General features: G+C 40.9%; 1 protein-coding gene across 2 annotated transcripts in view; it reads right to left on the reverse strand.

Annotated features, from left to right (window-relative positions):
- Positions 1-5,758: 5,758 nt before the first annotated feature.
- LOC110496379 (CMP-N-acetylneuraminate-beta-galactosamide-alpha-2,3-sialyltransferase 1) overlaps positions 5,759-14,089 on the reverse strand; it is a 62,235-nt gene continuing 53,904 nt past the window's right edge. For both annotated transcript variants that reach the window (XM_021572247.2, XM_021572246.2), the window contains exons 4-7: positions 10,731-10,910; positions 9,064-9,109; positions 8,721-8,840; positions 5,759-7,909 (exon numbers count right to left, since the gene is read on the reverse strand). In XM_021572247.2, coding sequence (XP_021427922.2) covers positions 7,736-7,909; positions 8,721-8,840; positions 9,064-9,109; positions 10,731-10,910 — 520 coding nt within the window. In that variant the 3' untranslated portion in view covers positions 5,759-7,735. The remainder of the gene's footprint in view (positions 7,910-8,720; positions 8,841-9,063; positions 9,110-10,730; positions 10,911-14,089) is intronic.

A 14,089-nucleotide genomic window follows, 5' to 3' on the forward strand; every position in this document is an offset into this window, starting at 1 on the left:
CTCTGAGTCTCTAGCATCTCTCTGTACCTGGCATTTCTGCTTTCCTCAACCCGAGTCGTATTGATAACCTTACCAATAAACATCATGACTGATCCCGTGTCTCTGAGTCTCTAGCATCTCTCTGTACCTGGCAATTCTGCTTTCCTCAAGTCAAGTCATATTGATAACCTTACCAATAAAGGCTATTAAGTCAACTTCATTGATTATCAAAGTCCTTTGACACCGCACATTCATGAACACAGAATTTCTGAACTGGGCCTCCACACTGCCAGGACCATCAGAAGCACCAGCCCAGACAGTAGGTCCACTTACTACAGGTGCATCCATGTAAGATCCATCAGTCCACATGGTAGTTCTACCAATCTGTTTTATGGCCTCTGCATTCGATACATCATGACTGATCCCGTATCTCAGAGCCTCTAGCATCTCTCTGTACATGGCATCCAACAAATGCTGCACTTATGTTCTGCCCCATAATTACAGCACTTAACCTTCACATTGTTTCCACATTCACCGTAACCATGTGCCCCTCCACACTTGGCACATAGTGTGCTACATGTCCCATTCTTTGTCATTTAAAACACCACAGTGCACATGGGACAAATTCTCTAACATTGAAACTAAGGAATCCTATCTGTACTTTTCCCGGCAAGACTTTCTCAAACCTCAGCATCACTGATAAGCTTTCAAGACTTTGATCAACCTTTAGGCTTAAATCACTCTGCCTTCCTTCACATTTTCTTTAATATCATACATATTGGGACCCCAGTGGGACTCCCCTCAACCTAGCATAAGCACCAGGGACAGACATGGCTTTTAATCTTCTTCCCATTAAGCTTTTCCATTTTAAAAATCTTATCTTGTTGAGCCTGGCAGCCACATAATATTAACAATCAACCATTTCCAATGAGCCGAGCTAATTTCACTTCACCTGCCTCTTTCTCTACGACATTAGTTAGTCTGATAGGGTGTAAGTGAGGCCCTGTGGTCTCATCAAACACTATCACCACTTTCCACTCCAATACATTATTACTCTTGCTTCCTACCTTGGCTCTCTACATGATTTCTTTACTAGACGCTACACTGCTTTCTGTACTATGATCTCTCTTCTTCCTGTGTCTTGTCACTACCGACCATTCCGGTCCTTGATCAGAACTAACATCCGTATTGTTTGCATTCCAGCACAGCTGTTTCTTCAAACGCTTTCTCCATTTCCTCCACACTACACGCCGCCATTTCCTCTACAATGCCCCGCTTCCGTGCTACCGTCTTTGCCATTGAGCAATCATATCTACCCTCTCTCCCACACACACTCTCAGGACCTTTGAATGTATCCTATCCCGGGGTTTTGGCTGCCGATCCATATACAAAGCACCCATAATCCTAAAATGACCTGATCAATACGTGGTACATATACAACAGTGTTTGTCTATCTGACCCCCAATCACCTTACTACACTTAATATGCTCAACATGTCTCTTCGATGTAATCCTCTCATCAAACCACATACCTAAATACTTAAACTCAGACACCCTGCCTATATCCTGACTGTATATATTCAGCATAACATCTTTAACCGTCCTGCTAGAATACACCATAAAGCAGGACTTGGCCACAGACATCCTAAAACCCCATGTTAGAGACCAATCTTCCACAACTCCTACAGCTTCTTCCTCATCACATATTTCACATTCCCACTTCTCTTCTACCCCATTGACAATTCTGACCCCAACATGACTCGATCGAACAGGAAGTCCATGATCCAGTTATGCAGACGACCCCAATGCCTAATGCACTCAACTTGATCAACAACCCTTCCCTCCAAATGGTATCGTAAACTTTCTCAATGTCAAAATACACAACACTCTTTGGCTATCTCTGTACTATCTCTGTACTAACAGTCACCAGGGCCTTCATGGCAGACCTTCCTCTACCAAACCCACTCTGTGCCACGCTCATCACACCCCTAGCTTCCAAGAGATACATCATCCTATTCACCACTGGCAACTTCCTGGTTGTTCGTCATGTGCACCAGGTAGTGGTGCTTCTGCGTCAGCTACAGGATTTATGCATGACATTTTCAGTAGCAAGGCCACTTGAATAAACAGGCCTAATTAGTCAGAATATCCTAATGGGTTTGACTAAATATGCACATTTTCATGGAACATGAGGTCACGTGGAGGGGGAGAGAGTCAGAGGACACTTATAATCCTAGCGAGGTCATTTAGTAAGTTTGTTCATGACTGTAATGTAGTCCTACACTATCATTTGTAGCCTAATGTATGTATCCACACATGTTTATAGCTTCAACAAGAGAGACTCAGGGGAACAAATATGGTATTCTCATTATGATCTTGTAAAGCAGAACCATTGGCAAATAAAACAGTTTATCCATTATCCACTAGGTGACAGTGTCCTCTAATGTACTGTTACATGACCTGTGTGTGTGTGTGTGTGTGCATAAAAAAATGTGGAGCATGTTATCACCACTGATATTCAATTCATTGACCATCAATAATTATACTCCTGGTCTCCTTTTTAAACAAACACATCTTTATTAAAATTAAACATGTTACATGGTCTCAAAACTTGCAAAATAAATGATGGAAAGATCTCAATTGCATACTCATGTCCTCTCTCCGCATCTCTTCTCAAAACCCATTGGAGGAGAAAGCCAGAGGGGAAGGACCTCTGGCTTTCTTATCCAATGGGTTTTGAGAAAGAAACAAGAAGCGAGGACATGAGGAGTATGCAATTGAGATCTTTCCCACGGCTCAAAACCATTTATTGGGGGGGGGGGGGGGGGGGGGGGGGGGACGGACGTTGGAGCAATAAAAATATCCATTGACTGGCAGAGTTGTCTCAAGGCACATAACACAGAAATACTGTTAAAAGTCATAATGTCCCAAAACATAGATAAATCACAAAGGCATCCTTCAGCTTATCTCATGATACTTTAAATACAATAATGCAGGAATATCAATTATCTTACCATGCCATTTCTCCTGTGAGAATTTTCTTTGCCGGCTAAAAGGTTAAATGAAAAATAAACAAGAGAAAGAAATCTCAAATGTGTTTAAAATGTATGAATGAGTGCAATAACATAAGATTCAAGCACCCCATGTAAAATAAAAAGTTGAGTGGTTCTGAATCTGACTGTCTTTAATGATATCACATTTAATAAACTTCAAACAAATATTCCCCTCAGTGCTAGGTCACTACAGTTTCCCATCATCGTTAAAGGTCTGATGCATCTCACTGTATCAGAGCCCAACTAGTAGAGCTGTATTTTGAGAAGTCCCTAAACATCGGAGAAACCTGTAATAAAACATTTGGTCATGAGTTACTGCAGAGCCTTGATGAGCAGCAACTTGTAACACTGTACATGTTAAATCATTTCTCAAAGAATGTTGCACTGATTCCTCTCAAGAATATCATAGGCACTTTGGACCTGTTTAACTAGTAATATGAATATCATGGATAAGGCACTTCATTTAAAATGGACACATTATCATTAGTCAGTCATGTAGTCCTTCTACTTTGTAGAATGATACACCAGACATTGGTTCTTTGAGCAGCAAAGATACCTTGATAATAAAGCAGATAGTGGTTGTTGCACATTATTCCCTCATAGGACAGCCATTCAGTCAATGCCACACCCGGTGGCCAATTAAGATGGGAATACTGTATATACTTTAGAAGGGTAGCTCAATACAGAGATGACAGACGCTCCCACCAGCAGCAATCTGGAGACGTTTGCCTCGGCCAGGGCTGCAGTGAGGCAACGAGCTAGAGACCGCTCTCATCCTCATGATCATTGGACCTGACTTCCCAGACAGGTTCTGTGGTCTCAAGGAGGTGGTGGGGTGAGGTTGGGAGGGGGAAGGGGAAGGGGAGAAGTCAAGTTTTGGTTTTGGATCAACACATTACAGAAGGTCACTTCATTGGAAAAACACACTTCTGTTTTCTGGGTTTACTTCTACATTTAATCATGAGGTGGCTAAATGTGAATATTGTGAAATGTGAATGTGAAAATGGTTTTGTTTCAGTCATCTGTATGAGTCAACCAGCATCAGCTCTGTATCAAAACCATACCCACATCACAAAATGTAAATGTGGAAAATTGGGTAATATATGGTTGAGATGTTTCTCAATGAGATTACAACCTAAATTCACTCTCAAAAAGACAGCAGAAACGTTGTTGAATTCCCAATGTGTTATCACTATGCTTTCAACCATCTAAAAGCACAACCAAATTCCAATGGAAAAACAATGTCTGGTTTTTGTTTGAGTGGTCACCTACAGTGCTTTCAGAAAGTATTCACACCCCTTGACTATTTCCACATTTTGTTGTGTCACGAAATGAGATTAAAATTTATTTAATTGTCATTTTTTTGTAAACGACCTATACATAATACTCTGTAATGTCAAAGTGGAAGAAAATGTCTAATATTTTTTTTAATTAATGGAAAATAAATCACTAATATATTTTCATTACATAAGTATTTAACGCAGCTGTGAGTCTTTCTGGGTAAGTCTCTTAAATTGCTGCAAATCTGGAGCGTACAATATTTGCCCATTATTCTTAAAACAATTCTTCAAGCTCTGTCAAGTTGGTTGTTGATCATTGCTGGATAGCCATTTAAGTGTTGACATGGATTTTCAAGACGATTTAGGTCAAAACTAACTAGGCCACTCAGGAACATTCAATGTTGTCTTGGTAAGTAACTCCAGTGCGTTTTAGGTTATTGTCCTGTTGAAAGGTAGATTTGTCTCCCAGTGTCTGTTGGAAAGCAGACTGAACCAGGTTTTCCTCTAGGACTTTGCCTGTGCATAGCTCTATTTCTTTGATTTTTATCCTAAAAAACTCCTTATCCTAAGAAGTCCTTGCCGATGAAAGCCTACCCATAACATGATGCGGGCACCATCCTGGTTGAAAATATGAGTGGTATTCAGTGATGTACTGTGTTAGATTTTCCCAAACATAATGCTTTGTATTGAGGACAGAAAAATGTATTTCCTTGCCACATTTTTTGCAGTATTATTTTTGTGCTTTATTGCTAACAGGATGCCTGTGTTTGAGTACGTGTATTCTGTACAGCAGGGATCATCGACTACATTCAGCTGCAGGCCAATTTTTCTTGAGCGCACGGTCAGGGGGCCTGAACATAATTACAAATAATTTGGAGATTGCAAATTGGCCGTAAGAAGACCCAAACGGATATATTTGACTAAAACATAATCAATTCAAACCTTGCTTCCATTTGTAGACGATCACATCTCTCTATTATGTGTGTGAACACTTTCAAACAGATTTCCAAAATTAAAATCACTTGGAGCTGATTAGCTTATTTATTTTTTATTTACTTGGGGAGTAAATAAAATCAGCTGCGGGCCAAAACATCCATATTAAACACCATTATTGCACACAGTGATAGTCCATGCAACGTGTGTGACTTGTTAAGCACATTTTTAGTCCTGAAGTTATTTAGCCTTGCCACAACAAAAGAGTTGATCACTTATTGACTCAAGACATTTCAGCTTTTCATTTTTTTTTTTTATACATTTCTAAAAACATAATTCCACTTTGCCGTTATGGGGTATTGTGTGTAGATCAGTGACACAGAATATAAATCATTTTAAAATTCAGGCTGTAACAACAAAATGTGGAAAAAAGTCATGGGTGAATAATTTCTGAAAGGCACTGTAAATGTGTATCACTGCACCGAAGACCATTTAAAAGCACAACAAATGGGAATACAATGTCAGATATTTTGTTTATTTATACAACTTAATGTGTTATCCCTGTTCTTCTTCTAATAGCACAACCAAATAACATGGATTTCAGTTGAGAATATATTACATTAATAGTACATGGTGCAAGTGATCAATGCCGTTTATTATAGACATTCATTATAAAAATTGTGAAGATCTCCACAGACCTGTGATCTTGAACATGCACTCTTTAATTGATAAGACATTTATAGTTACATTAGCGTCAAAATGTGGCTATGGATGTGTTACCCATTTGAATAAATACTGTTACGTTAGTCTGTAAGTTAGCCTTACCTTTAAGCTACTGTATTACAAAAGTAACAGTGAATTGTGTTTGGTTGATTAACACAACAAATAACCAGCATTTAAAGGAGATTAATCTACTGCTTGAATAGTTTAATATGTCCCACTGACTTAGTCGAGCTTTAATTCCATTAATAATTGTTATGCTGTCTGAGGCACTGCATCGCAGTGCTAGAGGCTTCACTACAGACCTGGGTTCGATCCCAGGCTGTATCACAACCGACCATGATTGGGAGTCCCATAGGGCGGTACATAATTGGCCCAGTGTCGTCCGGGTTAAGGGAGGGTTTGGCCGGGGGGGCTTTACTTGGCTCATCTGGCTCTAGCGACTCCTTGTGGTGGGCCGGGCGCTTGCAGGCTGACCTCGGTCGTCAGTTGAACAGTGTTTCCTCCAACACATGGATGCGGCTGGCTTCCGGGTTAAGCGGCCGGGTGTTATGAAGCGCTGTTTGGCGGGTCATGTTTCAGAGGATGCATGACTCGAACTTCGCCTCCTGAGTCCATTGGGGAGTTGCAGCGATGAGACAAGATCGAATGAGAAAGAGGTGGCAAAATCCCCCCCCAAAAAGTAAAAAAAAATCTAATAGTAATCAAGATGTTGGATTCACTTCTCCAACTCGACCAAAAATCGAACTTAAAGAATAGGACAAAATCAAATCAAACTGTAAATGGAATTTAAATGAAGTTGGATTTAGTCCTATTCTTTAACTTAGATTTTTGGTTAAGATGGAGACATGAATCCAACATATACAGTACATTATTAACTTTTAGATTACATTTAAAATCAACCAAAGCTTTAAACCCTATGCCTATATGAATCGTCTATTTTTAGTTGAATCCTGGGTTGAATTGAAACACTAGGCCTAAATAGCATCATTGATGGTATATGATTGATAAAGTATGGTTCCATTTAATTTGCTTTGTTAAACCTACCCCTTGGAATGACTTCCGATAGCAAAAGTGAATCTATTTAGCTTGTACATTTTTACATTTTAGTCATTTAGTAGAAGCTGTTATCCAGAGCGACATAGTTAGTGCACTCATCTTAAGATAGCTAGGTGGAACAACCACCTATCACAGGCATAGTAAGTACATTTATCCTCAATGAAGTAGCTATCAGCAAAGTCAGAGCTAGTAAGGGGGAACAAAGTAAAGTGCGAGTGTTAGTTCACAAAACACTTTTTGTTTGGGGGGGGGGGGGGGGTTGTCAGTGACATATCAAAGCTTAGCAGGGTTGGGCTGGGTTAAAACCCAGGATGGGAGACCAAAGGAATAGCGATAGATAGCTGTAGAATTTTCCAGAAGGAGTTGCTGCCCAGCTATAGTTTTTTTTTTCTCCTGATAGTGGATATAACATTGAATATCTGACATTGTTTCAAAAGGTACAAATTTAACATATTTTATACAAGCTTTGTCTATGTTGAACATTGGTTACAATGATGACAAAATCCTGTGGTTGAAATTTCACCCTCAAAACAACAGTTGATTACTTTTGGCAAATCCAATGAATTTTACACAGATTCCACGTCACAATACGTTGACAAATTACGTTGAAACTATGTTGATTCAACCAGTTTATGCCCAGTGGTTAACCTCTGAGTCGACAGAATTTAATTCAAGAGGCTTGATGGTCTCAGGCCAGTAACATCTCCAGACATCAGAAGCCTTTGAAAATCTTGATCTTGTGTTTGTCAGCCAGAAGCAGGGTAACGTTGTACTCAAAGTCAGCATCATGCACTCCGGTGTGGCGGAATGCTCCTCCCTGGTGATTCTCTTCCCAGTAGTGGTGCCAGTTCCCGTACTGATCCGCTCCGAACCCGTACACACTCACCTAAATGATACAACACACCATTATACAGAGGTACTCGTCCGCCCCGGAATTGGCCATCATGGTGCCAGACTCTTCTATGTGACTTATATGCTTTGGCCTAATGCCATGTGCCACAGAACTGATGAGGTGGAATGTTGCTGTACTGATTGATGCGTTGATATGATGTTCTGGTACTCTGACACACACAGTTGACTTTGTAGAGCTAATTTCTCCAGTTGCAGGTTTTTTTCGAGAAACTTACAAAACATGCCTATTGATGATGCTTTAACTCTAGATGACAGTATGCAGTTATTAGAAAAACATCCTTATACAGTTACTAGGATTTATTTTTCTTCTCTTCTAAATGACTCAGTTGACCTCTATGTAACAACTATAGGACAACTATAGGACACTGGGATGCTGTCTGCATCACTTGGGGCAACTGTGGAGTTTTTCTAGAGTCAACCTCTTTTAGGTTCTAGAGAACACCTAGCACATGGTAATTGCCTGCATTTCACACCTCCCGTGTAGATGCAGATAATAAGCAGAACACTCGGCGCTCTGCCCCTCTTTCCCACCCAAAATGTGTTTGTTTGTAGAGCAGTGGAGGGTAGATAACACAGTGCTGCACAGCGTGTGGCCATTTCGCAGACGCAAGGGGTTACTTCATTTCCATCAGAGGTAAAATTTTTGGGGCACTTGGGACACTTTTTCCGGCTTTAAACTCTGTAAAACCTCAGTGCGAACCCAACGCATGCTTTGCAGTCACAGAACACTCTCATAATGTACAGAACTTTGTCAGAAAGACACAAAAGGAAGTGGGTGGGCTCACCTTATCACAGATATGAATGGAAAACAATAGGCTGAGGAAGCCAGTGGAGGGATACCGGCCATGACTCTCCAGCCATGCGTCATAGACATATTTAAAGAAGGTCGGGCTGTATATCAACACCTGCAAAACATAACAACAGCTTTGACCTTGTGACAAGTGAAAATAATTTCAATCTTGAACATTATCAATCAATGAACCAACCAACCAATCACTAGCTCTTCAAAATCTGCATTATATTGTCTCCAGGTAAGGTAAACTAAAGCAGATTAACCCATAGGGCTTTGGTCAAAAGTAATACTCTACTTTAGGGCGCCATTTTGGAAGCAGCCAAGGGTTCACTCACCCTGTTCTTGTTTGCCTTAATCCTGGACTGGACAGGAATGTACGTGCTGCAAGAAACAAAAGACGACATAATATAAGAAATATCAAAGTATTATCACAGATAAAAGGGGAAACCAAAGAACCTTTGGTACTGTCAGTTTAAACCACCATCGTTGATCAAATTCACCTTATTTCTGACAGAGGCGCCGCCATCTTTGTTTACTTTGTGGTGGCCATCCGGTTGGCTATCAGCATTGGCTAACATTAGCCATACTGACTATGAGCTCCTCACGACAAACTAGTAGCCTATACCAGTAATACGTTCAGTAAAATGCTGTCACGTCTGGAAAAGAAACCCGATTTCAGGTTAGAAAAGATATGTTACAGTTCAGTGTATTTGTGATACTGATACTGTTTTGGTTACTGTTTTGATACTTGTTTTTTTATGTTTGTGTTGGTATAGTAACAGTTTGCAAACAAAGTCATTCTCACATTATTTATGTTTTTACAGATGATCACAGTGACAGATACCATCGCAAACAGCAGAGGCTTGTTTCCCATCAAGGTCAAGGGTCATACGCTATTGTGATGTGTGAGGTCATATAACCAATATTGATTTGGGAATGATTTGATTTGTACTACAGGTATGCTATTCACACAGTCTACCCACCGGTAGGGTAGACTGTATGAAAAGAAAAGCTGCACAGTCTAGGTCAGATTAAATAAGTGCAATAGATATCAAAGTTTCGATAGCTATGCTGCCTTCATCAGGATTCAAGCTGTGCTGTGATAGAACTATAGCGCTAAGAATTATTGACCATCTTACCCATAACATTATTAGGCTACAGTTCAACCCTGATCCTCAGGGCTGGACTGGGACCAGAAATCGGCCCTGGCATTTCTAACACACTGGCCCATTTTTTTCTTTGAGGCCCCCAAACCAGGCCCCATTTTTCCCTCTCGATGGCCCACACTGGCCCAGTTCTTACTTGAGTCCCCCATTATTACAGAGATAAGGATAATTTTGTGCAGAAACCACAAGTTAGACAGGCCCACTGGGCAAAGAATGGGCCAGGGCACCCCTGCTGATACTCAGTAAAGATTCCTACAGGCAGCTAAGCACTTCCACAACCTCCTCACTCTCCTCCTCCCCTTCCTCCTAACATCCCACTCATCCTCAGCAGTCATTAGATCATTAACACAGGAACGTCACCATAAGGATGTAACTGTCAAAAGCGTTCCAGCTGAAGCCATATTTATGACCCAGTTGAAGGAATCCACATGCTTAGAATCTTAACTGGTGGTAATAATGAGGTGATTAATTGAGATGATTCATGTAATGTGTAATAATTGTCTAACACAGAGCTTGAGAACATCGACCTTGTGGCGCTGGAAGAGGTCTATATCAGTACGTGCCAACATGTGGATACTTGTGGTTATGACAAACAGCCCTGAAGGAGGCACCGGGTGCACTTCTACAAAGACTGTTCACACAGCATAAAGGATACCAGACCTCCCGGGGATGAAAACGTTGTTTGCGGTTTCATCTTTCCATTCATTACAAACAATTCCACAGGCATCCACTACAGTTCGCATTGAAGGTTTCGCTAAGGTGCACTTACTACACTTTCTCAGGTGAACTTGATGAACGTGTAGTGACTGTGTGGCGCGTGGTCATTGATCACTCACTGTTTGATGGAGCCTGTAGTCAAGGCGCTGGTGATCCACTGAAGGTCCAGAGTCTTGAAGGGGATGAGCAGAAGACTGGTGGTGTTGTCCAGATCTATGGCGCTCTCTGGGTACATGACGTGATGGGTGGTCCGGCTCCCAACATCCTCCTCATAGCCAGAGGTAGGAGCCATGTTCATTCTGCAGGAGCAGGGTTGCGGTTAGAGTCAAAGTGGGTTGTCCTGCATTATAAAAACTGGGTGGTTTTGAGCCCTGAATGCTGATTGGCTGACAGCCGTGGTTTATCGTACCGCATACCACGGGTATGACAAAACATGTATTTTTTATTGCTCTAATTACATTGGTAACCAGTTTATAATAGCAATAAGGCAATATACCATGGCTAAGGGCTGTACCTAAGAACAGCCCTCAGCCATGTACCCCACACCCCTCTCTGCCTTATAACTTAAATATAACAAATGGATGACAATGCTTTCACATACTAATCAACATATCTGCTTTGTTGAAGGTGGGATGCCTGGAGGTACAAAACTGGAATTTGTATCTAAATGACATTTCTGTCATTTGGAACTTGAATGTGGTGATGAACCAGAGGCTTACTGTATATCCTCAACATCAGGCTCTGGGATAAACCGTCTTCATGACATTCCTGTAAATATCTACTGAATACCCACATCCTAGTAGTGCCATGGCATGTGACAGTTTGTGGAATTCCTGCTTCTCCACATCATACAGTTAATATTTGTGTCCCAGTTACAGTGAGTGCATTGAGGGGAAAGCTATAGCTGTGATTCTGCCTGTTTAATTAATATAGTTAGTTTGTTCTTCCAAGGGGAGATCTTTGTGTGTGTGTGTGTGTGTGTGTGTGAGTTAAGTGAGTGTGGGGTGAGCAGTATAATCAATTTCAGCCAAGGACTTCCCTCCTAATTTACACACTGATAGTTGGTCTGGCTCCTCATTGAAAAACACAGCGCAGAAATCCAATCTAAAACTGGGCTTTTCACTCACAGATGTGAGGTGCATAGCTATCACTACATCTGTTGGGCTCTAGGATCCAACCTAATGAAGTTACTTGCTGAGGCTTTACCCCATCATACTCGGATCAGAAGTTGATTGATGTTTAATCCACCGCTGATCCAACGCTGTAAGCGTCTTATACTCCAGACAAGCTAATTATGTTTGAATAAAAGAACCCGGTGCATCTTTGACACCTGTGATATAGCAGCTATCATAGAACCAGAATAAATAGGCTCTTCTTTTTTTTAAAGTGTGAGGGGTTTTGCCAGTAAATATTTATCATTACATGAAAGGGGATAGGTTCTATAAATTTACATTACCTTGGGCTATGCGCTTGGCAGTGGGTCCATGCTGTCAGTGTCTTATTATCCAGACAAGCTAATCATGTTTTAATAAAATATCCCGGTGCTTCCTTGACACCTGTGATATACCAGCTCTCATAGAACCAGAATAAATAGGTTTTTAACAAAAAAACAAAAAAAAGAGATGGATTTTGCTGGTAAATATTTATTTTCATTACATGGAACGGGATGGGTACTATAATTTTGAAGCAGAGTACATACAACATGTTTTTCATTTGAGTCGGGTCGGGCAATCGAGCGTTCATCTAAGTCACTGTAGTAGCAGCACACGGGCGCCGTCCTAAATGGCACGGTATTACCTTTATAGGGCACTACTTTTAACCAGGGCCCACAGGGGATGCAGGATGATATGAACTGTACATAATTCCTGTGCTTGTAAGCCTGTACTGCAGAGAAGGATTGTGTTAAAAGAAAAGCAATAAGTCTTGCGTCTCTTGTCCCAGTCTCTGCGTAATTAAATCAGCAAACATGCTGCTCCACAGCATGGGATCTTGAAGAAGATAAGTGCAGTCATACAGCTTTACATTGAGTAACATTTGTACAGAACTGCTGGTGAGTGGAGAAAAACCATACATTTACATTTGAGTTCATATCCAGCGTGACTTAGGAGCAATTAGGGTTAAGTGCATTGCTCATCAACATATTTTTCACCTAGTCAGCACAGAGATTCGTACCAGTAACCTTTTGGTTACTGGCTGAACTTTCTTAACCGCTAGGCTAACTGCCGCCTGGAGATGTACCAGTGAGCCCATCTCCTGTTTTTCCATGCTTCTGTGACAGCATGGCCAGCACCATTGAGGGCTATCTCCATTTTAAAGTAGTCAATGTGTACCTTTGAGCCGATACAGTGTGTTGCATTATGGGGATAAAAACTGCGCCAACACATCAACTGCATGAACTTCACAAATACCTTGTAAAGGTAATGCAGTTTTTTATTTAGTCTCCTTCAAGTCGCTGTAGTTGCTTCTCACAAACTGTACCATGCAGCCATTACCTGCATTGTGGGATGCACTATTTGTCAACCAATCATTAGGCTGCTTTTGGTTGACCCAAGCGAAAATGGCCAAAGAAATGACAAACAGGAACCAAAGTTGCCGTGATTCTCAAGCTACATGGGATACAAATGAAAGTGATATTTGCGTCCTCTGTCTAACCAAATTAATTGTAGCCTACACACGTTATGTTTTCAGTTCGTGAGTGTGTGTGATATAGTATTGAGGGCTTGCAGTTGATGTATGACACCGCCGGGCGGCCATGTTGGAAGACCACTTCATTACTTCTTCTGACAACAACAGCCGAGTTTCTGCCTCAAACTGCATGATAGCAGTGCCTAAAACTAGTTGATTCATCACCAAGGTAATTTTCTGTGGATATATTTACAGATTCCCCGCAATCATGAAACAACATTGATGACACCAATGAGAGAAGACTCGAGAACTGTCAGGAAACCAAGTAAACCTTTTTGCCTGTCAAGACCTGAACCCAGACAGCTGTCAGTACAGGGTCTGCTATGATCATTTCATAACTGGTAAGTCAAGTCTGATTGATTTTGAGTTTAGTTTATCTGTTATGCGAAACAGGTGTGAACACTAAATTAGCTAGCTAGATTGTAGTCTAGCTATTAGCATATGTCGAGCTATTTTTTTCACCATAAAATGGAACCGTTATAACAAATGACTGCATGCCCTCGATCATCGCATCTGCAGACTAATGTAAGCCTACTGTTCCTAATGTGATGAGCAGATTGGAAAGTGATCATTTTGGCTATTAATAAGCGCGTAGTGACAGAGGTTTATAGGCTATATCAAAGAGATTTCTTTCCTTTGCACAGGAAAAATGTGGCCTTCGATAAACATTTGATGCAATTCTACTACACTTTATATGAATGGAAACATTAGCAGAATATTTTTTTAATACGATGGTAGCCTGGTCCTACTCTACTGCCACTGACAACAGATCAATAACAAACAACCTTGTCTT

This window comes from Oncorhynchus mykiss, chromosome 18 (genome assembly GCF_013265735.2).
Source record: "Oncorhynchus mykiss isolate Arlee chromosome 18, USDA_OmykA_1.1, whole genome shotgun sequence".
NCBI classification, from domain to species: domain Eukaryota; kingdom Metazoa; phylum Chordata; class Actinopteri; order Salmoniformes; family Salmonidae; genus Oncorhynchus; species Oncorhynchus mykiss.